The 26,087-nt window shown below is 39.0% G+C and overlaps 1 protein-coding gene across 1 annotated transcript in view; it reads left to right on the forward strand.

Moving 5' to 3' along the window:
• Positions 1 to 26,087, forward strand: part of LOC150090926 (uncharacterized) — a 153,170-nt gene that overhangs the window by 10,668 nt on the left and 116,415 nt on the right. Inside the window, exon 3 of the mRNA XM_090380689.1 lies at positions 23,714 to 23,860. Coding sequence (XP_090236815.1) covers positions 23,714 to 23,860 — 147 coding nt within the window. The remainder of the gene's footprint in view (positions 1 to 23,713; positions 23,861 to 26,087) is intronic.

The following is a 26,087-nucleotide window of genomic DNA, read 5'->3' on the forward strand; positions in this document are numbered from 1 at the left end:
TCGGCGTCCCTTGAATGGGGCAGGGGTGCTAAGAATCTCCGAGCTTGCGTCGAAGAATTTTCTGAAACTAGCTACATGGAACGTTAGAAGCCTACTACAACCAGGAAAACTAGCCAATGCTTTACAAGAAATGGAACGCATTAACATCAACATACTTGGGCTAAGTGAAACCAAATGGCCTGGAACAAAGAAGTTTATATCAAACGACCACCACGTCTTCTGTTCCGGAGGAGAAGAGAACACCAAGCAGACGTACGGCGTCGCTTTCGTTGTCCACAAACAACTGGCCAACAAAGTCACCAGTTTCACCCCAATATCGGAACGAATCGCACTACTACAGCTAGCAGGCAACAAGATCAACCTGAATGTGCTCCAGGTCTACGCACCAACAGCGGACAAAGACGATCAAGAAATTGAATTGTTCTACGACAAGCTAAGCAACACTTTAAAGTCGCTGAAGAAGCACGACATGACGGTCATCCTCGGTGACTTTAATGCCAAAATCGGTCAAGGAAAGCTACAAAACATAGTCGGAGAACATGGCTTGGGGACACGGAATGAACGAGGAGACAGACTCGTCCAGTTCTGCCAAGAAGAAAAATTTAGCATTGCCAACACTTGGTTCAAACTACCACCTCGACGACTATACACCTGGACCTCACCACAAGACTCTGACAACAATATCGTCAGGAATCAAATTGACTACATCTTAATCAACATCAGATATAAGTCAAGTGTCCTCAATGCAAAAACTTACCCCGGAGCTGACATATCATCAGACCATAACCCAGTAACAGCAACACTACGTCTCAAATTACGAGCAGTCAAACGCACAAGCACAACAAAAAGAATCGACCTGGAGAAACTGAAGAACACCGCCAACAGACGACAAGTACAGCTTCATCTCAACACTACAATCCGATCGATCGAAGCAGTAACAACAGACGTGCAAGCATTCGGGCGTTCACTCAAACAGTGCATCAATGAAACAGCAGAAACCCTGCTAGGACATCAGGCGTCGAAAAAGAAACAACGGTGGATGACCCAGCACATACTAGACCTAATGGATGAACGGAGAATATTCAAAAACAACAACAACCGGGAAAAATACAAAGAAATACAACAAAAGATCAAACAGGAAATCCGGAAGGCGAAGGAAAAATGGATGGAAGATCAGTGTGCAGAAATCGAAGACCTAATCAAGAAAAATGACAACTATAACCTGCACAAGAAGCTTAAAGAAGCTGGAAACATCTACAAACCGGCTCCTATCCCAAGTTTATATACGGACAACAATCAACCTATACTAAGCAAACAAGCCAAACTCGACACCTGGAAGAGCTATATATACAATCTGTTCGGCACCAACAGAAAACCGGCAGAAACGCAACAACAAACACAGGAAGACAATCTCCACATATTAACATCTGAAGTGGAACATGCCATCCGAATAACAAAGCCAGGCAAGGCCTGTGGACCTGATCAGATTCATGTGGAACTGCTGAAACAACTAGACTACAGCAACATCTAACAACTAACGAAATGGTTCAATCAAATCTACAGCAACAACGACATTCCATCCGAATGGCTCCAATCCATCTTTGTGGCCCTACCAAAAAAGGCTACCAGCCGGAAATGCGAAGACTTCAGGCTGATCAGTCTAATGAGCCAGGTGCTAAAAGTCTTCCTCAAGGTGATTCAGCAAAGGATAAGATGTAAGTGCGAAAGTGCACTAGGAAACACACAGTTCGGATTCTGCAGGGGACTAGGCACTAGAGAAGCAATTTTCTGTTTACAAATATTGCTACAAAGGTGCTGTGAACATCAAAAAGACGTGTATATATGTTTTATTGACTACGAGAAAGCCTTCGATTCAGTAGACCACGACCGCCTAATTGACCGACTGAGAAAACTTGGGCTTGAAAACAATGATATCAACTTTATTACAACTCTCTACTGGAATCAAACAGCCCGGCTTCGCTATGACAACGATCTGACAGACCCAATTCCAATAAAAAAAGGCGTCCGGCAAGGCTGTCCATTATCTCCCATTCTTTTTAACATCTATTCGGAAATGATCTTCGACCAAACACTGGCTGACAAGAACATCGGCATAAAAGTTAACGGACACTACATCAATAACTTAAGATATGCCGATGACACAGCACTAATAGCGGATTCAGAACAAGATTTACAGACCATCTTGAACGAAGTGGACATAGAAAGCCAAGCATGGGGGCTACGAATCAACAAAAAGAAAACAAAGGTGATGAAGGTCAGCAGGACTGCAAGCAAAATCACGATCAAACTAAACAACGAAAAATTAGAGCAAATACACCGCTTCAAGTATCTCGGAGTGCTCATTGATGACCAGCTGAACCATGAGGCCGAAATCAAAAGCAGAATTGAACAAGCCAGGCAGGCATTCACCAAATGGAGAACCCTCCTCACCGACAGAAGCTTGAACATCGTGCTCAAATTACGCACATTGAAATGCTACATCTGGCCAATACTGCTCTACGGTGTAGAAACCTGGACTCTAACATCAGCCACTACAAAAAAGCTCCAGGCCTTCGAAATGTGGCTCTACCGAAGAATGCTGAAAATTCCGTGGACAGCCAAGATAACCAACGCACAGGTCCTGCAGGACATGCACACGGAACGGGACTTGCTCAAAACCATCATCAGCAGGAAATGCAAATACCTAGGTCACATCGCTAGGAACCAACAAAAATATCACCTACTACCACTCATCCTGGAGGGAAAGATCGAAGGCAAGAAACGCCCAGGCAGACCGAAAATGGCATGGCTAGATAACATCAACACCTGGCTTCACATGACAACAGCACAAATTCTACACGCAGCGCTAGACAGAGAACAATATCAAAACGAAGTCGCAAACGCCATTCGGCAGCATTAAAGAAGAAGAAGAAGATTTTTGGTTCCTGTGCAGTTTTCTTGTGTTCTTGTTTTTTTATGTTTTAATTAAAAACAATTGTGATTTATGTTGTATCGAGAAAATATAAATATGAGGTTGTTTTAATATTACTTTTCACTCCGACTACTACTGAAATTACTATATTCTTAGACAATAGCAAAAGTACTGTATCACGAAAACTAGAGCTAAAAAAAAATTTCTGAAGTCATATTCGTTTTTCTCGACCCAAAATTAGTAAAGTTTGCCTATTTTAAGAAAGGAAACAAATTCAAAGAATTTTTTGTTGAACAGTGATATCAGCAAGAAAAGTGAGAAGTTGCGATCGAATGTGCTGGTTGCATGATATGGTGCTCCGTGATTTATTAGTAATTCTTTCAGAAGCAATAGTAATAATATTGAATGTTTAATATCATTGCACTCCCTATCACAAGCTGTACAGGAAGAAAGCCTTCTCTCCATAAACGTCAGGTAATTATATATTTACATTTTAAGTTTAATATTCTAATACAAAGCAGACAACGACCAACAACCAAGGTCAGTAGCACCCACTAATCCCCTACTCCTTATAGAACTAGTGTGGTCAGGATGAACAGGTGTTCAAAGCCTCCAGTATTTCCAGAGTTAGTCTATCTTCACCCTAAGTGGCAATTGAAACTAGGTCATGATCCTTGTTTAAACCCATACTTGAGTGTCTCTGACTAAAATAAACTTTTGCTCAATTGCTACCTCTGTCCCTGATTACCTGCAATTGTTTTGTTTCACTGTGAAAATATTTTTAAGAAAATACCAGGATGCCACCCACTCAGGCTTAACAAACCTGACAGAGGTGCTTCCGGAAAGTCATACACACAGTGCTGTGCAATGGCCCCTGTATACGGGCCCTTTATGAAAAATGTAGCAAAGTAAAAGTTGCAAAGCTGACTAGTGCCGCCTGGGCTACATATGCCTGTGGGCATTGTGGGAATGCCGTACCTGTGCTAGTAAACTCTTCACCCTACCGAGCCTTCATCCCCGTCAGAGGCACCCCAGCTACGCTGAGCAAACCTCCATATAATGGCCCTTTAGATACGCATGATAAAAACGGTACAAAGGGTGACTCGCATCAGCCATTTCACATGGATAGCTCTAATGGAAAAATAGCATCAACGACAAGATTACAAGATATGAAGAATGCAGCAGCACAAATGTCTGCAGACTCGATTTCCAGTTGGAGATGTATCGAGATCCAAACTGATATGGCCCAGGATCCGTATCCTGCCAGAAGCAAGTCATTCTCAGTTACTGGAAATCCAGGACGTCCAGCGACCAGCCTGATTACAGACGATACTCGACATCTTTCAAGTATCTATAATGCAAATTATTGAAATGAAATTGAAGGAATTGTGCTGTCTGATAACCGCCTTCCCCCCCCCCCTCAGGTGAGCAAGCCACTTTGTTTCTCAACTGGGATACCTAGTGAGGGGTCAGTGTAAACCTGTATACCTGACTAGCATTAAAGGTTCCTCTTTGAACCCTTCCAGTTATACAGATCGTCAATTACACAGAAAAGAAGACTGCACTGAAACCCAGCCTAAGCCTAGTCAGTTGAAGCTGGATAAAACACCTAGCATGCAGCATATTCATACAGCTCAGAAGGATGCCACACAATTGCAGCTTGGCCACAACTCATCCACAGGTGATCCCGAACTGAGGATACCACCTGCCCAACCCGCAGGCCCCAGTCTAAGAATTGTGACAGCACCCTCACTACGCTAATGAACAGAACACCCTTACAGTTACAGCCTGGGCCCAGTTCATGGCGATGCACTCAATAACTGGAATGAATTCTATGGCAAATAATCAGCCAAAACATATCTCCCCTTCCATACCAAGAGCAAGCCACTCCTATTCTATAGGAACATCCACCACCTCTCGGCTCCAAGCAGTGAGCACTATAGGAAAGTCGAAAAGTAACATATACATCTCAAGACTCTCACCAGACCACAACTGAAGACATCGCTACAGTGGCGAGAGATGAGTGGCAGTTGAACAGCTCCCAGCTAAACACTGGAACTATGCCTCCTTAATGACTAGCATTAAAGGTTCCTCTTTGAACCCTTCCAGTTATACAGATCGTCAATTACACAGAAAAGAAGACTGCACTGAAACCCAGCCTAAGCCTAGTCAGTTGAAGCTGGATAAAACACCTAGCATGCAGCATATTCATACAGCTCAGAAGGATGCCACACAATTGCAGCTTGGCCACAACTCATCCACAGGTGATCCCGAACTGAGGATACCACCTGCCCAACCCGCAGGCCCCAGTCTAAGAATTGTGACAGCACCCTCACTACGCTAATGAACAGAACACCCTTACAGTTACAGCCTGGGCCCAGTTCATGGCGATGCACTCAATAACTGGAATGAATTCTATGGCAAATAATCAGCCAAAACATATCTCCCCTTCCATACCAAGAGCAAGCCACTCCTATTCTATAGGAACATCCACCACCTCTCGGCTCCAAGCAGTGAGCACTATAGGAAAGTCGAAAAGTAACATATACATCTCAAGACTCTCACCAGACCACAACTGAAGACATCGCTACAGTGGCGAGAGATGAGTGGCAGTTGAACAGCTCCCAGCTAAACACTGGAACTATGCCTCCTTCAAGCTTGACTCCGAACAGTATCACTACATCAAAAGTCCATCCATATGGCCAGTTGAAGCCATTATATGTCCCTTTTATAGGAGAGCAACATGCCATAATGATAAACTAGGAGGAAATGCACAGATCCCCAGAAGGAAACACAGCTGACTCACCTATAGCTGCAGTAGCGATCATTTCACCCCAAAAGTGGACTCTCCAGTATGTGCTCACTTGCTTCCCTGCCACCCAAGCCATCTTCCTGTAGATCCTCGTGGACAACAATCCTAAAATCTAATCCACCCAACTGAGATGCCTGTCACAACCAGAATCACATGAAGGGCAACAGCCTGGCCTTGAAAGAACCAGACTAGAATCAGGACAATTAAGAGAGTCATCCCCATGGTCAAACTACTTTACCAGAATGTCCACAGCTTAAGGAATAAACTTGAAACCATTGACAAAATTTTGTTATTTAAAGAATTTGATATGCTGGCCTCACCGAGACCTGGCTAGAACCCACCGAGGATTATATTGCAGCTACACCTCCCAGTGGCTACGGTGCTGTGCACACATCCAGGAATAAACAGAGGGAAGGGGAACACACTGTTTTACAATCAAGCCATCCTCACCCTTGAGAACAGTAGCTCAGATGATTACGAAGCACTCTATGAACTGCTTAAATTGAGGTCCATTTCCATTGAAGTCGTCATCTACATACCACCCAATCCTACAATGGAAACAATGCAAGAGATGACCAACGAAAATTGTCTGTTTAGACTTTAACCTCCCTCCATGTCTGGATCATATGAAAAGATTGCTCCTATCACAGCTAAGCATAGCGGGCCTTACTATAGCCAATGATGGCCTCACAAGGGGTACAAACCAATTTGACCTTGGTCCTCACATCTATAGCCTGTACATTTGAGACTACTCGAGATGGCTACTTTAACTCTGACCATGACTCAATCCTAATACAACTGGAACCACCAATACAAAGTTTTAATGCAAAATAACAGGTGACACGAAGAACAAACTACAGTCTACAATATCTGGATGTTTCCAAATGCATTACAACAGCATCTGTCATCCCGTGGTATATCCTTGAGCCCTCTGATACCCTACTAGCGGCTGACCTATTAACTAAATGAATTATCATCACGGTAGCTCAATATGGTGCCTCAAAGACAGTTACAATCACTCCCCACTCTATAGCATGTTGGATCCCACATCTAAATTCCAACTTTCAATTAAAACAGCAACTCCATAAGCAATAGAAGCAATCTGGCAAAGTAAATGATAGGATAGCCTTTTTAAGAGCACAAGCCATTTTCAACTGCCAAAAATCTCAGTCCATCAAGAGCTATTTTGAATGTTAGCTGGAAAGACATCATACACAGAAGAAACCACTAGTCTCCCAGAGCAACTTTACCCCCAGAGATGGATTGACTTCATTACCCAATTTAAAGACATCTCTGTATCTATCCAACAATAACCTTGACCACATATTCGATTGTAGTAGACAGGACTCCCTGACATCCATCACTGTATCTAAACAGTAAATCTTAGCAGCTTTGAATTCAACCCCATCCTCTACTGCTGTGGGTGCAGATGGGATACCCCAGTTCATGCTCAGATGCCTGGGTCGATATATCATCCAGCCCCTTGTTAACATCTTCAATGCTGTACTAATCAAACGCACCTTTTGGCATTAATGAAATGTCTATTTCACCCAAAAATAAGAACTCCATCACTTCACACCCATTTCCAATTCCTTGTGTCTCCCGAAACTACAAGAAAGAGTCCTCCAGCCAACTCTAACAACTCAAATACTTCCAGATGCTCCACCACAAATTCATTCATCACTATCAAACAGGTCCACCATTACCAATCTCCTTGCCGCCACCACCCACAGCATCCTTGCAGCATTTGATGTCGTTCAAGTACCTGCCCTCCTACGATTGCTTGAAGACGACTACTCCATGGGGGGGGATGCATTGCATTTCTTCTCGTTGCTCCTTCAGAACCATACAATCATTCTCTATAATACCAACAAAATCTATACTAAGCAAACATCTACGAGAGTACCACAAGGGGGAGTCCTCTCCAGCCTCCTCTTTACTGCTATCATCTCTCCTTTTATAATCCAGAGATCAGATATATTGTCTTATGCTGACGATTTAAAAATACTGACCTCTGTCCAAACAAATGCAGACCCCAATATGATCACAGTGGAAATTAACAGTGTGGTCCTTGCACTAGTAGGCTACCTCAAACAATTTGGTCTTAATATCAACCCAGCAAAGTCTGAGTGCATATTCTATTCCTTGAAGAAAGAGCCAACAACCATGGCGCCAAAGATCAGTGGAGTTTCCATACCTCCTGTTTCATATCATTTAGATTTGGGAGTTGCTTTTGACACAAAGCTGTGATTTAACCATTCCATCGACAAACTCATCAGGTGGGCAGCGCACCCAAATTGGAGAGCAAAACAGTACCTGCCTTATGTCTCAGACAAGGTCACAGCAAAAAAATATGTCAGGACTATCATATATCCCCTGCTATTTTATGCAGCAGAAATCTGGGTGTTGGCAGCACCCACGAACACAAAACCTATCTGGACAGTGGAATGCTGGCTCTTCAACTGGGTAACCTACAAACACAAGATACCATCCCAAGCCCATATGGCTGAAATTGGCCCTGGGAATTCCCAGGCTGCCCTTTCTTGTTGAAGAAAGAAGTCTGGTAAACACAGTAAAGATGCTGACTGGTTTCATCACATCTCCTTCATTCTGGGATCTCTGTGGCGGGAGGATGCCCAACTCAGAGCCAGTCCATCAATTTTCCCTCTTTACTCACACCTCCACTTATCAGATTGCTTCTTACCCTACCAGATGCTCGGACAAATCCAGGACATCGATGAAAACCTAAAGAAATTTGCTGTTAACTGATGTTGTAGATACGGGATTCTGGGCCCACACATCCCATGGCCCCCAATCACTCGGCATAGACAGAGGGCATTGTCGAAACCATCTAGTCACATGCAAATTCAACCCAGGACAGTCTGCAAAATGAAAAGCCTTCTCTCCATTGCATCCAAACCCACATGCCTTTTGATCACCACTTTAATGCTCCTGTTAATTATTGAACATACCTGGAAAGTAGCCAGGGTATGTGCATCGACTGCCTCTGTTCATGCTGTTCTCTCACACAAAAATAAGACAAAAATCGGGACTTTCAAGTATATCAAGTGTCATTTTGTTTGTTTAATTTTAATGTTAGATTATGCCAGTTTTTATTTAATGTAATTTTGTTTAATTTCATTTCATGTCGTCTTAATGTTTTATGTAACTTAATGCCATTATGTGCATCATTGTATCATTTTGTTTCATTTAATGTCTTATATAATTTTGTTATTTTTATTTAATAATTTAATGTCCTATATCACTTAATGTCAATTTATTTATTTCTGTAATATATCTAGTTGTCATCATCTCTGTAAGTGTCGACCCATGGCCTTTTGGCTGTGAAAGGACATTGCAACACTGTCCAAGCTTGTAACTGTTACAATTGAAGGCGGTGCAATAAAAGATTCCCTCTGTCTGTGTCTCTCTCTCTCTCTCAAATTCAAAAATGTTAATATAAAATATCATCTCTGTGGACTTGAATTTTTGTTGGATCTTAATCAAAACCATTTATAAGAAACCATAAGCCATTTAGAACTGATAAAACCACAGAATCAAACCTTTCATACTAAATACCAGAACTTTTGACACTAAAAATACAACTATAAAAATGTGAATTAAATTTATAGATGCCTGATTTACTGAAATTCCTTTCTTTGTTTAACATAATTAAATATGTTTTCCATTTGAATCCTTTAAGCAAAACAAGAAAAAAATAATTTTTTTGATTTGAATCCCTTAAGAAAAAAAGCAGTGTGTTAGTGTTGAATTTGAAAGTGTCTGCAATTCGGCCCAGACACGATAGGAGGGAGTATATGATGAGAGCCTTGTCGATCAATTTGGCCCTGGAGAGATTGTGCAAGGCTCAAGGGGTAGAATTTTTCTCAGCCTGGGCTGTGTGTATTAACAGGAGAGATTGCTTCTACAGGGATGGGATACACTTAAATAGAAAAGGTGCAAGAATATTTGCTGATGCTATCGAGGCAGAGTTAGGTGGGTTGGAAAACTGCTAACTTGGGGGAGGGATACATGGACTAATAGATTAACAGTAGCTGCTGGCAGAGGTAAAAGTGATTCCTTCACTGCTTCTGTTGAAATGCAGATGAGCAGCAGCTTGGAAAGCGAGGCAATGGGAATTTCCAGGACTGCTGCGAGTCATAGTGGAACAAGTAAATACATGGGCTGTGCTATGGTAACTAAGAGTAGAAGCAGGTGCATGTATATTGCATGTACACCAATGCCAAGAGTATAGTTAATAAATTTGATGAGCGTGAAGTACTAGTCAAGACATCAGAGGCAGATATTGTTGGGATATCAGAGATATGGTGTCACACAGACACTGCAGAATTGGAATTTGGGGAGTATAATGTGTACAGAAAGGATAGACAGGACAGGGAGGGAGGAGGGGGTTATGCTGTTAGTTGAGAAAAACATAAAATCTAAGGAAGTGCATCTAGTTGATGTTGGTGGACAATGCAATGTTGAGTCTGTTTGGTGTGACATAAGCAGTGGGAAAGGAAAAATGAGAGTAGGTGTGTGTTATAGGCCTAAAGAATCTGATAAGTATAATGAGCAGTTGTGCAGAGAAATAGTGGCCCAGTTAATCAGAGTGTCTTATAATAGGGGATTTTAATTTCCCAGAGATTGACTGGAATTTGTGGGTTGGTCACTCACACTAGCAAGGCTTTTGTGGATTTATTGCATGATTGTTTTCTACATCAGCATGTTCGGGAGGCAACTAGAGCAAGTAATACTCTTGATCTGATTATCAGTAGTGATTCTTCATGCATTAAGAATCTGCAGATAAAGCAGCCACTAGGTGGCAGTGATCACAGTGTGCTGAAGTGGGATTTACTCAAAGAGATAACTACTGTCAGGGATAAAGGGAAGGGTTTTTGTTTTCATAAAGGTGACTACGGTGGTCTGAGATAGTATTTAAATTCTATGCGGTGGGACCAACTGATGATGTTACCAACAGAAAATTCAAAATAATCTTGGAAGTTACTAGAATTTTCATACCAACTAAGAAATATTGTTCAAGATTTAGGCCTAAATGGATGTCAGATGAATTAATTAGACATGTGGAAGAGAAGAAAAATGCATGGGATACATATAAATTAACAGGTGACACAGACGTTTATGATAGATATAAGCTGGTCTGTAACCAAGTCACAAAGGAGGTTAGGCAGGCAAAGCAGATTACAAGAATTCTTTGGCAAAGGATGCAAAGAAAAACAGCAAATAGTTCTTTACTTATGTAAACTCTAGAAGGAAGGAGATGAATCAGATTGGTCCACTTGATATCGATGGTTCAACTGTTGATGATCCTGCTCAGGTAGCTAACAAACTAAATGAATATTTTGCATCTACACATGAGGAGTTATTCAGGGAGGGGAAATGCCAGAAGTGTGTTCAACTCTGGCAGTAAGCTAGATAATCTTGTAATGACTGAGAGTAAAGTGGAAGAGAAATTGTTGAAGATAAACATAAGAAATTCACCTGGGGTAGATGGAATCTATCCAGTTATATTAAAGGAGGTGGCAAACCCTTAGCCAGAATTATGAGAGCATCCTTGGAATCAGGGGCAATACTCATGGACTGGAAATGTGCAAATGTGACCCCAGTCCACAAAGGGGGACATGTAATTATAGATCTGTTAGTTTAACTTCTGTTCCAGGGAAATTAATGGAGGCACTAGTTAAAGAAGCATTGCAGGATCATCTAGACAAGACTTCAGTTATAGCTCGGACACAGCATGGGTTTGTTAATTGGAAGTCTTGTCTGACCAGTTTGATTGGATATTATGATGTAGTCACAAAGGAACTGGATGCAAAGAATCATTCTGATATCATATATTTGGACCTTAGAAAGACTTTTGATACTGTTGCACATGGAAAACTGCTGCACAAATTGGAGCAGAGTGGCATTGGAAGCAAATTGCTGCTATGGATAAATGGATGGTTGAGTGGTAGAAGACAGAGAGTGGTAATCAATGGACACTGCTCTTCGTGGACTAATGTTATTAGTGGAGTCCCCCAGCTTTCAGTGTTGGATCCATTGTTGTTTTCTATATTCATTAATGATATTGATGATGGTATATCAGGCTTAATGTCCAAGTTTGCAGACGATACAAAGGTCAGCAGGATTGTTAATGAATCTAATGACAGTGTGCTGCTGCAATGTGATCTAAAAAAAGTTTAGCAGATGGACTGAGAGGTGGCAACGGAAGTTTAACATTGACAAATGTAAAATCCTGCATATGAAAAGCAGTAACCCTCAGAGTAGGGGTGACTGCTTCCCATAAATAAATTCAAATTCCCATAAGAGGGCATAAATTCAAATTGAGGAAAGATAGTTGTAGGATATATGTGAGGAAATTTGTTAATGGCTGGTCTGCTTAACAATTTCCTTAAGTTCTGTGTGTTTTGCCATTAAAATTAAACAAGCATGCAAATACCAATCAAGGTGTATTTTCTTGAAGTTCCTTGTATTTTGGCTTTCTCTCACCTTTAGGTTTTTGTATTTCTAAAAATAGAATATGTAATTAACTTCCTAATCCTTTAGATTGCAATTATTTTATCCTGTCTGGCCTTCATACTAATCCTGGTACGTTCCCACATCTCTTTATACAAGAAAACCTCTCCATTTAATCTTGCCCTTCTTATTGGTTCTCAGCCCATTAAATTGGTTCTCTATTATAAAGATCTTAGCGTACTCTTCAATACTAAACTCATTTTCCATTCTTACATCAACTTTCTTAAAGTTCTCTCTCTCTCTCTCTCTCTAAGATTGGCTTTTGAGACAACAGCTCATTCAGTTCTCTAACCCAGTTACCACTCTTCACTATATAAAAACCTATCTTTTTTTTTCTGTCTTATATGCTGCTGAAATGGTCGGCTGCTACACCCTCCAACATTAACACTCTCCCCTTAGTGGAATATTGGCTACTAACATGGGCTAATCTAAATAAACTGGCCATGTACACACCATCTCCTAAACTACAATAATAGAACACTTAAATTGGGTTAAGTTAAATCACACTTAGTCACAATAAATCTTTATAGGCAGTTTCCAAACTCTTCTCAAATACTTGGCAGTCGCCCCCTTTTATTTGAGATAGGGTTAGCTGGCACGTCTGTAGCCGAGTGGTCAGTAGCACACGCTCTTTGAGTAGAACGAGGTTCAAGCCCCTGACTGCTGAATACGTTCGATCTGCCAACTCGCACTGGACCAGCGTGGCAGATTATGGTCCATTTCCCTCAACATGAATTGTTGAGGAGGCTTCCATCATGCAGTGATAATTGCTGCACTTTATTTTTTTATTTTTTTAGCTGCACGTTCCCCAGTAGTACTAGACAAAAACAATCTTTAATTGCTCTCTCCAGTTGAATGTTTTCTCTTTATAGGTTCTTTCTTATCCATCACTCAAACTTATTCAGCAGCTCAGTTGATATATTCTTATTCTGTGTGGATCACCAATACCGCAAAGAACTGTTGATGCCATTCTTATCTGTAGGCTTGTGTGTGTTTTATTATCTCTCTACATTAAAACATTTTCCTCCTAGTGATATTCATTCGAGCCAATGGGAGAAGGCAGCAGGACATTTACGTCACTACAAATGCACAGGTAAATAATTACATTGTTGTCTTCCATTGAAAGACAACTGCCTCCATAACGTTCACCGACCTCGTGCACATGCTTCCCTGTCTAATACATGACCATGCCCAGCATGATTTGATGTTCCAGTCAATGACAATATTAAATTCCTAGGTTTAATATTGGACAAGAAATTAAACTTCCTGAAACACATACAGCATTTACAAACTATTTGTTTGAAAAAAAATAAATATCCTTAGAGTTCTTTATGCAATATCATGGGGAGCTGACCGATACTCCCTTCTTCACTTATATAAAACCATAATCCGATCCAGACTAGACTATGGTGCACCCGTATATGACTCAGCTAGAAAGTCAGCATTACAGTCCCTAAGTACCATTCAACACAATGCACTTAGAATAGCTCTAGGTGCCTTCCGAACATCTCCAGTGCATAGTCTATATATTGACGCATGTGAACCTCCATTATCCTTAAGGAGACAGATGCTGCTGCTTACGTACGCTGCAAAACTTCGGAGTATGCTCTCACATCCTATCTGTCCTTACCTCTTTAACCCGTCTTTCATAAATTTCTACAGGAATAAACCAAATGAAAATAAACCTGCTGGAATCAGATTGAAGTATGTTGCTCAGTATTGGAGTGTCCCACTCGACAATATCCACCAAGATACCAGAGAAATAGAGCCTCCATGGTCCACTTTTAAAACTTTATGTGATGACTTTTTTTTGAAAATGGGGAAAACAGGCCCTGAACAATAAAAATATACAGCAGCTACATTTAGCTGATGCATCAGCAAACAAACACTGTCTGCAAATATATACTGATGGATCCAAATCTGATACAGATGTAGGCGCTGCAGTAGTTCTTCCCACTTGTGCAATCTCTGAAAAACTTTTCCCAAGTTGCAGTATTTACACCGCTGAACTTCATGCAATAAAAATGGCTATTGAACACGTCAACAACAGGTCTAATGAAGAGATAATAATCTATACCGATTCCTTGAGTGCAGTAACTTCTTTACAACATAAATGTCTGAACTCTCACCCTATCCTGAAAGAAATCAAAGCAGAGTTAATTAATCTCACAAAGCATAACACAGACGTAAGATTCTGCTGGATTCCCGGGCATGCTGGAATCCAGGGAAATGAAAAAGCAGATCAAGCAGCAAAAAATCCAGTCAACCCAGTGTCTTCACCTGTCTCGATTCCTTATATGGATTGTAAACTCGTCATAAAACAGTTATGTATTCAGCAATGGACATCAGTATGGCAGCAACAGACCCATAACAAACTTTTCCAAATAAAGAAAAAGCCACAATACTGGAAATCTAGTTCACGATTAAACAGAGAAGAGGTTGTCCTTGCAAGGACATGTATTGGGCATTCCCATTTGACCCACCTCCATTTGTTGACAGGTGATCCTCCTCACTGTCGTCATTGTTCCGCCCTACTTACAGTGAAACACATTCTCCTCGAGTGTCCCTACAATCATGCTGCTCGACTAACAAATTTTAAATCAGTTTTAACCCAAAACAATTCATTATAGATGAACCATATTTTCAGTGATGACGCAAATTTATCCAATTTATTTAATTTTTTAAAACAAATTCATTTATATGAACTTATCTGACATATGACTGGGAAAAAAAAAAAATCATTTGCAGAATTACTGTGACAGGTGCAATTTGGCCTTAGTTGTCCTTGCACCAATAAACTTCCATTTAAACCAACCAACCTTCAACACCAGTCTGAACATGTGCTGCAATCTGTGAGCATCCTTTTATCGTCCAGCTTCAAACTCACAGAACCAACTTTTCTTCTTCCTCATTTATTCTTTTAACTTCCCTTCACATGTATTTCTTGGAAATTACAGTCTTCAGAAATTCAAGTCTAATGTCAAGGAGTATCTTCTTTCATCTTCTCAACCTTCTACTAAAACACGTTACTAAGTACTATTGGTTTTAATACTTTTTGTGTTTGGGGTTTTCATTAAAAAAAATACTATTGGAGATTAAAAAGCTGTTTGATAATATCAAAGTAAAGCTTATTATTCTTCGTATTATTTTTATTATTATTAGCCATATAGTGCAAGGAAGCCTAAGGCTTATGCTGCACCAGCTAAAAAAAATTCCGAGTTACCCTGAGCTCCATAGATATAATAGACAATAAACATAGATAAGTATAATATTAATGTTTTCTTTTTTCTTACCATTAGGATTCTTTTTAAGTTTGCTTACAGTCAATATATTTTCATGAAGTCAATATATTTCATCATGAAGTATTGACTTAATGATGTATATACTTCTATTGAAATGCAATTGAAATGCAGCAGCCTGGAAAGAAAGGCAATGGGTATTTCCAGGGCTGCTGGGAGTCATAGTGGAACAAGTAAATACATGGGCTGTGTTAGGGTAACTAAGAGTAGAAACAGGTGCATGTATACTTGCATGTACACCAATGCTAGGAGTGTAGTTAATAAATTCGATGAGTTTGAAGTGCTAGTCAAGACATCAAAGGCATATATTGTTGGAATATCAGAGACATTGTGTCACACAGACATAAGCAGTGCAGAACTGGAATTTGTGGAGTACAATGTGTACAGAAAGGATAGACAGGACAGGAAGGGAGGATGGGTTATGCTGTTAGTAAAGAAACACATAAAATCTAAGGAAGTGCATCCAATTGATGTGGGTGGACAATGCAATGTTGAGTCTGTTTGGTGTGACATAAGCACTGGGAAAGGTTGTTGTTGTTGTTATTAGGTTTTTAGGAGCATTAGCAACCAAGGCCATATTGCTCTGGGATATGTGGTGGTCATTTCCTGACCTTTCCACATTCTCCGTATTTGGTGGTGATGGGCCCGAACCCCGGTCTAATCAAGAAGCGTGTCTATGCACTGCTGCTCCTTCCCACCTGGCTACAGAGGCGCCACTGGGAAAGGAAAAATGAGAGTAGGTGTGTGTTATAGGCCTAATGAATCTGATGAGTATAATGAGCAATTGTGCAGAGAAATAGAGTGGGCCAATAAATTAGAGTGTCTTATAATGGGGGATTTTAATTTCCTGGATATTTACTGGAATTGGTGGGTTGGTCACTCACACACTAGCAAGGCTTTTGTAGATTTATTGGACGAAGGTTTTCTACAGCAGCATGTTCAGGAGGCAACTAGAGGTACTGATTTGATTATCAGTAGTGATTCTTCATTTATCAAGAATCTGCAGATAAAGGAACCACTAGGTGGCAATGATCACAGTGTGCTGAAGTGGGATTTACTCAAAGAGGTAACTACCATCAAGGGTAAAGGGAAGGTTTTTGCTTTTGTAAAGATGACTACTGCGGTCTGAGACAGTATTTAAATTCTATATGGGGGAACCAACTGATGATGTTACCAACAGGTGGGCAGCGCATAGCACAAGCTTCTTGATTACACAGGGGTTTGAGCCCGTGACCACCAAATACGGAGGATGCGGAAAGGTCAGGGAATGACCACCGCATATCCTCGGAGCAATATGGTCTTAGTTGCTAATGTTCCTAAAAACTAAATAACAACATCAAGATTTAGTAGATATGTGACAGAGAAGAAAAATGCATGGGATACATATAAATTAACATGTGAAACAGAAGTCTCTGATAGATATAAGCTGCTCTGTAACCAAGTTACAAAGGAGGTTAGGCAGGCGAAGGCAGATTACGAGAAATTTTGGCAAAGGATGCAAAGAAAAACAGCAAAGAGTTCTTTACTTATGTAAACTCTAGAAGGAAGGGAATGAATCAGATTGGTCCACTTGATATCGATGGTTCAACTGTTGATGATCCTGCTCAGGTAGCTAACAAACCAAATGAATATTTTGCATTAAAATTCATACGTGAGGAGTTATTCAGGGAGGGGAATGCCAGAGGTGTATTCAACTCTGGCAAAAAGCTAGATAATCTTGTAATAACTGAGAGTAAAGTGGAGGAGAAATTGTTGAAGATAAACACAAGAAAGGCACCTGTGGTGGGTGGAATCTTTCCAGTTATATTAAAGGAGTCGGCAAAGGAAGTAAGCAAACCCTTAGCCATAATTATGAGAGCTTCCCTGGACTCAGAGGAGGTAACCATGGACTGGAGATGTGCAAATGTGACCCCAATCCACAAAGGAGGATCAAAGGGAGACACAGGTAATTACAGACCTGTTAGTTTAACTTCTGTTCCAGGGAAATTAATGGAGGCACTGGTTAAAGAAGCATTGCAGGATCATTTAGACAAGACTTCAGTTTTTGCTTGGACACAGCATGAGTTTGTTAAGGGGAAGTCTTGTCTGACTAATTTGATTGGATACTATGATGTAGTCACAAAGGAACTGGATGCAAAGAATAACTTTCATACTGTTGCATATGGAAGACTGCTGCACAAATTGGAGTAGTGTGGCACTGGAGGCAAATTGCTGCTATGGATAAAGGGATGGTTGAGTGGAAGAAGCAGAAAGTGGTAATCAATGGACACTGCTCTTTGTGGACTAATGGTGTTAGTTGAGTCCCTCAGGGTTCAGTGTTGGGGCCATTGTTCTTTTCTGTATTTATAAATGATGTTGATGATGGTAAAAAAAAAAAAAAAGTAAAGTGCAGCCATTATCAACCCACTGCAGGGTGGAAGCCTCCTCAACAACTCATGCTGAGGGGAATGGACCATAATCTGCCACGCTGGTCCAGTGCGGGTTGGCAGATCAACCGTATTCAGCAGGCAGGGGCTTGAACCCCGGTCTACTCAAAGAGCGTGTGCTACTGCACTCCCGCTCCTGCCTACTCGGCTACGGAGGCCTTGATGATGGTATATCAGGCTTAATGTCCAAGTATACATACAATACAAAGGTTGGCAGGGTTGTTAATGACAGTACACTGCTGCAACAGGATCTAGAAAAGTTGAGCAGATGGGCTGAGAGGTGGAAAATGAAGTTTAACATTGACAAATGTAAAGTACTACATATGGAAAGCAGTAATCCCAGAGTAACGTATCAACTCTGTAGTTTGTTTGTTTGTTTGTTATTTGGTTTTTAGGAGCATTAGCAACTAAGGCCATATTGCTCCGGGAATATGCGGTGATCACACCCTGATCTTTCCGCATCCCCGTATTTGGTGGTGACGGGATCGAACCCCGGTCTAATCAAGAAGCGTGCGTTACGCACTGCTGCTTCTTCCCACCTGGCTACGGAGGCGCCAACTCTGTAGTACCACACTGACAGTGGTAGAGAATGAAAAAGACCTGGGGGTAATTGTGCAGGCAGATATGAAGTTTTCTGAGCAGTGCAGATGGTTTGCAAGAGTAGCTCATGGTGTCTTGTCAATGATATATAGGAATTTTTCTAGCAGGGATAAGGAGGTGATTATTCCATTGTATAAGGCAATGGTCAAGCCACACCTTGAGTACTGTATACAGGTCTGGAGGCCTCATTTTAAGAAGGATGTAAAGCTGTTGGAACAAGTACAGAGAAGGGCAACAAGATTAGTGAATGGAACAAATGGTTGCTCTTACAAAGAAAGACTTGAGTTTTGCAAATTACAGTGTCTGGAGACTAGGCACCTGCGAGGTGATCTGATTGAGGTGTATAAAGCCTTGAATGGTTTAAGTATGCTCAATGTGGATGGGATTCTTCCTCTTGCTCAGAATAATTGCCTGAGAGGGCATAAATTCAAATTGAGGAAAGATGGTTGTAGGACAGATGTGCGGAAGTTTGCCTTTAGCCAACGGGTGGTTGATTGGTGGAACAAACTTCCATCTGTTGTTGTAGAAGTTGATAGCTTAAATAGATTCAAGGCAGAATTTGACAAACATTTGGAGTCAGTGGATGGGTGAAATAAGGTGTTTTTTATTTATTCATTATTATTTTTTTTTTTGGCTGTTGCTATATAAACTTGCTTTATTGCATCATGTGCATTTGCTAATGCTAATGATTTCATATTTAATCGGTAAATTTACAAATAATATTATAAAAACATAAGGAAGCATACTTCAACCTAATGTTAAATATATCACTGTGATAACAGGCCAAGTAGAATGACTTTAAGTACATAATTGTTAGCATTTAATATGGCACAGTATAAACACAGGTCCTGATGGAGGAATGATTAAGGAACACATTGTTCAGAAGGTGTTCACTATTATATTAATGTATTAATATATTTCTCACATAATTTGTGGTGAAATTCTAATTAGGGCTGAGTATTATCTGTGGGCAGCGTATATGGCTATTAGTATGCAAGTTGTGAGATTGAGACCATAAACTGTTAAAAGAAATGCACAACCACATTATTAAATGTGGCAATTGTATATTGGCTGCCAGAAAACAGTTGCAATGAAAATATAAATTCTTTATAGCCATCTTAGGGCTGTATTGGAATATAAAGTTTTTCTTTCTGTTTTCTTTTCTTTTCTTTTTTTTTTTTTCAATTTCAAATGATGGTATGTGGTGGGGGGCCAGGATGTAAGGTACACCCATTCTAAAATGCACATACCTTAACACAGTAATTTTAAAAATTTTCATTCCATGCCAATATTGATAGATTAGTCTGAAATCATTTGTGATCTTAATTTGAAAAATTAATGCATTTTGAAAGAGTATTACGGTTGGAGGATAAACACAAGCTAAAAAAAGTCTTAAAAATTGAGCAAGAGTGCTCAATCAATTTTATAAGTAAAGTAACATATTTTTTTAAAATCTCAGTCCATTAACAAAATAAATAAAATGAACTATGTAATTCTTCTTTCTTATGTTAATAAGATTATTTCATCATCATATTGTTATTTCTTGAATTGTTGTTTTTATATAATTAGCTTATTTTTTTCACTAATACTCCATATAGGATTATTAGTGAATGTTTCATTAATTTATATTTTTGTGAAACATTTGGTAAAAGGGTAAGCTGTTATTACAGATATATTTTACAATTGTGAAAAAATAAAAATACAGAATGGTCATAAAGTAACTTAATGTAAAAATATATTTATGAAGGGAGTTCAAAAAAGATTTGTGTTCACTTAGAAGTAGTTGTCATAGAAAGAGATTTTTTTTTTTTTTTTTTTGATATCTTGAAATCTTTATAGCAATCAAATAAATTTTGGTTTCTATCTGACAATTCGTTTTTTTTTTTTTTTTTTTTTTTTTGAGGTGCTGAATGAAGTGAAGTGTCACAATGGATAAAGTGGAATACAGATCAGTGATTCCGTTCCTCTTTTTGCAAGGGAAAACACCCAAAACAATCCATGAAGAAATGGTTGCTGGTTATGGAGAAGACTGCTCAGTTTACAGTGTGCTTGCACATTGGTATAAACAATTCAAATGTGAAAGAACCTCAGTGTATAAAGAAAATCCCAGGATGGCCAATCACTGCTGTAACAGAAGTGAGTGTTGCAAAAATTGAGGCATTAATCCATCCTGGAAGGTTGCCATATTCAAAGAAACTGCAGAGCTCCAAATTAGTGTAGGATCTGTGGAGAACATCATCCATCAACAGTTGCATATGAGTCTGGGAACCCATCTGCTGAATGGATTCCCAAACTTTTGACCCCTTACCAGGAGAAAAGGATGCAATGTGCACATGATGTGCCAGGAAAAGCAAGAGGAATTTTTTTCCGTGGCTAGTTGCCATGGATGAAGCTTGGATCCATTACTATGATTCTAAAATTAAATAAATTTCAAAACAGTGGAAGAATGTAGAATCATCCCCCCCCCCCAAAAAAAAGGTAAAGGTGCAACGAAGTGCTGGCAAGGTGAGATCAGTTTTTTTTTGGATCAGCATTGTGTAATACCAATGGATCACCTTCAAAAGGGCTGTAATGTAATGGAAAAGTATTATTCCAACCTTCTCATAAAGCTACATGCTGCTATAAAAGAAACTGGGAAAGCTGTGAAAAGCTCCTTGATAATGCCCCTGTGCATTCCTTGCATGTTGCAGTGAGGTGCCCATGAATGTGGATTTGAAATATTGCTACATCCTGCTTATTCCCCTGACCTTGCACCTTCAGATTTCTTCCTGCCCTGAAGTCCTTTCTTTGTGGATAAACACTTTTCTGTTGATGGTGATGAGGAGGAGGTGATTTCTGCTGCTACCAAATTGTGGTTTGAAGGACAGTCAGAGGACTTCAACAAAACTGGCCTCAGAAGTGTGTTGATGAGAGGTGGCAAAAATGTCATTTTGAACCTTCTGTCACAGATGCTTCTTGGTGGATACAAATCTGTTTTGAACCCCTCCCCTTGTATTTTGTTATAAACATATTAATCTACATACTAGAAAACCAAATAACCAAGTTTTATTTTGTAAAAATATTGCTCAAACTGTTATTCTTTTGAATCAATAACAGTGCTGTGATTTGATTTATGAAATTATGAATGTCACAAGAAAGCTGGGTCTCATGATACATTTTTTATCTCAGTTTGAATTGCCATCTTTAATTGTGCAACATCTTTTGGATAATTCCAAATGCAGCCTTTTAGATCCTACACTTTTTTATTACGACTTGGCACAGAATCAGCAATTCAAATGTGAATATTGAGCTGGCGATTGCATTTCAACAGTTTTGTCAGTCTTTCTTCCACCAAAATGTTCTTAATAATTAAGTAACTCTCTGATGAGTATATGAAATCACCTCATCCTGTTGAAAAATCACCTGGTCCAACACGCCTCTCTATCTCAAGTTCTGGAATGACATTTTTGCAATATATCTAATCCGCATATATCTATCCTTTCTGAATACAATAATAAAGTATCCATTAACAGTTTAAAAAAAGAAGTCCAATTTTGAAAATGGATATGAAACTGCATAATAATGTTACCTCTTTCTCGTATAATAGTTGTCATTTGTTGCATGTAGGTTTTCTTCACCTCACACAACAGTTATGCACATTAGGCTTCATCTGACCATAAAATGCAATCTAACCATTATTGGTCATATTTGAAATATTGGACAATACATGGGTTTGCAAAATTCAGGTGGACGTTCTGGGTTCAGAGGGCAACAATTTTTGAACTGATTTGAACTTAATAAGGGTGTGGTTTTAAGATCTTGTTCATTCCTTTGAGCACAGATGCCTTGGATGTTTGTAAATGCTTAAACACCTCACCTGCACAGCATTCTCTTAAGGACAAAGTTGAGGAATAATTCGTTTATGGTTCTATTAATCACAGCAATGGTTTCTACCTATATAGAGGGAACACTTTTTCATGTTTTTTTTTTTATTATCATTAACTCATCCAGTCTGTCCAGATTAGTGTCTTTATAGTTGAATTAAGTAGGGATCTTTCCTTTTCTTCATTCTTTTTTGTCATTTGGCATTTTGTGCAGCAGTATCATTTTATTGCCATTTTGGTAACAGTAGATAAGTGAAATCTTTTGTTCAAAAGAGAGCATCACTTTGATGCTCTCTTTAGAACAATTAAAACAATTAAAAGCAATTAAAACAAAGCTGAAATTGGGGGCCACTTGTGGCTACCATGTAAACAGTGACAGATGAAATTTAGTGAATTGTGTTTCCTATCTACAGATGAATTTCCCGAGATAAAGGAAAATCACTCTCCTAATTCTCTAATAGGATGCTTATGGTAGAAAATAGGTTGACCAGAGCAAATGCCCACATCGGGAATATGCCTTAATCTTTACCAATGGCTGTGAACAGCTGACCAGTGGGACTTCTCGGCATAGTAGTGTATAAGTTGTATAGGGTTTACTTCTTTTTTGTCATTGCAGACCCGCTGCTGGACAAAGACCTCTTACAAACTTCCATCGTTTTCTATCCTGCATCGTAGTTTGCCTGTTTTCTTCTGCATGATTTTACAGGTACCATTATATTGCAAAATGTTTTAGCTCTTAATTCATGGAATTAAAGCCTTTAGCTATTAAAAGCTAAAGGGGCTAATGCTTAATTCTTTTAGCTCTTAATTCATGCTTTCTACAGCATCAGCTTTATTGCCTAAAGGCCAGAGGTGCGAACAATGTGTATCCAGGTCTCTTGAAATTAATTCATTATATGGAAATTTTCTTCGTTATACGGAAACTATTTTCGATGTAATGACCAGGGGGAAATCAAAAAAATTCACTACATAGAAAATTTTGCTATATGGAAGTTCGTTAGAGAGGTCCGACTGTATACACATAATTTAATAATAACATAATTTACTTAACATGTGATCAGTGTTTTTACTTGCATATTTTCTTTTGAAGTTCCCCACAATAAAACTTGGTTTTTGTGTTTCCTATCTGTAGATTAATATGCTATACAAATATATTTACAACATTTTATGTTTTTACTTTATGCTCACCCTATATTATAACATATATCATATTTATTAATTTATTTTATTTTATTTTTTATAAGGCTGAATCGTGTATTAATACATTTGATTACGACTTGGCACAGAAATTTTGTGAGAAGGCAGTTACATTGGAGCCAACTAATGTAAAAGCATTGGAGATGCTTGCTGGTGTTCTCTTAGAATTGGGATCTCTTGACAGAGCTAAAGACGTATCCTTGTTTCAATGATTGATATCTTATAGATTTTGAATGCTGTTAATAGTAATGCATGTCACTAATAGTATGTATATTGTAATCCACAAAGAAATGACTCATTTAAAATCAAATTAAAGAAATATACAGACAGCCCACTATCCAAAACATAAGGGAACAGAAAAACATAGTGATAAGGATATTAAAAAGCCAGAGATAATATAACCTTTTCTTATAGATAAAATTTTTGAAAGAATGCAGACATCACCAGATCACACCAAATGGAATCAAATTGAAGGAACCCAATATCTTTTTGCTTGTGTGATAGAGCTATTCATCAAGGGTGTTGTGGGAAATGCCATTCATTTGGCAACATTTAAGTTTTCCCTATGGATAATGTATTCTTAACTTGGAAACGTAGAGAAATGGAATTATCATATATATATATATACTCTTGTATAAGGTGACTCCATGTATACTGCGACCCCTGATTTTTTGGTTAAAAAAGAACTGATTTTTTCATATAGCTTGTGTATAATGTGACACCAGCTTTTGAGCAGTACTGATAGGCGTACCATAGTGTGACATTTCGGTATTGGGTTTGATCTTAAACATATTTTGTAGCAAATACATAAGAGGTTTCTCTGTTTTTGTACAAAGCCATTCCAAAATACTTGTAGTGAGAAAAAAAATAAAATAAATAAATGCATGCATGCACACAATTTAGTAAAATATAAATAGAGTGATATGAATCATAGATTTCACGGGATGAAATAAAAATGTTTTAATTCTAATGTTTTTATTTATATAATAATATAATTAGGAATTAACACTAATTTGGGAACATTATAAGGACATTATTATATATGGTATACACAAGGTATGATATAATACAAGAATAAATTCTTTACAACAAGAAAATAGTACTTTCTCTTACTGAATATTTATTAACTAAAAGCCATTAAAAACTTGTTTGCTGTTGTCTTCATTACCAAATAACCCAATCTTCTGCTTGAATTTGATCATGATACAGATCATAAACATCTTCAGCTGTCATAGGATCATCAGCGACTTCTTCATCACTGTCATCCACAAGAAACCATCCTCTGTCCCATCAAGTGCACTGGAGATACCATATTTCTTAAATGAATGAATGCACCACTGTTTTGGTCTGATATTTCCCCATGCCTGAACAACCCATTTATAAAGTTTCTGGTGTCAGAGCGGGAATGCTTCCTCCCTTTGTAAATGTCTTTTCCCCTTCAGTCATCCAGTTATTCCACAGCTTTCTTATAATATCCTTAAAAGGTTTGTTTAGGCAGCCATCAAGTAGTTGTGTAATTCTGGTTAGACCTCCAGCAGAAATCACTTCTATATCTGTGTTCTGGGATCTAATTTGAGCAATAACACTGTCCATCAGATGGCATTTAAACGTATTCCAGACCAGTAGACTTTTCTTACCTCAGTGCCCCTAGTCGATTTTTTCCCCTAGTGCCCCACACTTTTTTCAGCCATATTTGTAAACCTTGTTTGTCAATCCAACCTTTCTCATGAACATGCATGACTAGACACTCCCCGACAAGCATAAGGGTTGCGTTCTGTGGAACTCTACGTAAGTTGGAATTTCCCTAAATGCTTATGCGGTATTCGCAACTATGCACGCTGAATTTGATTGAAACAAAAAAGAAATGCTGACCAACGGACATGGATATGGTTAGGAACATGTAAATAGAATTATTTATTACTTTTTTTTTTATCTCATGCGCAGGAAAAATTAAAAAAGATTACAAAAAGAGAAAGGAGACAGACATAATGTCAGAAAGTTTTACCTTTCGACCATCATTGCCAGAATACCTCTCCAGCTGATAATACGCTGCTGTGGAAGTTGAGAGCTGTGGTGATTTAGAAGGGTTTTTTTCCAACATCACAAAATTTCTCTGCAGCTGCAGAATTGTCATTGGCGACTTCACTGCTTACTTTAATGTTGTGGAAACCGGTGTGATGCTTGAACCTGTTAAACCACCCGTTGCTTGCCATGAACTTGACTTGGGGTTTGCCGTACTTGTTGTTAATATCTTCATAAATACTTCTTGCTTTTTCTTGAATGGCCATTTGATTCGGAAGCACTTACTTCTGAATCTGATTTTCCATCCATATTATTAATAGCTTTGCCATCTTTGATATACCACCTGAACCTGTTTTGTGATCACTGTTTATCTTAAATGCATTGATCCTTTAATATGTT

Source organism: Mastigoproctus giganteus, chromosome 1 (genome assembly GCF_048544385.1).
Source record: "Mastigoproctus giganteus isolate SK-2022 chromosome 1, ASM4854438v1, whole genome shotgun sequence".
Classification (NCBI taxonomy): Eukaryota; Metazoa; Arthropoda; class Arachnida; order Uropygi; family Thelyphonidae; genus Mastigoproctus; species Mastigoproctus giganteus.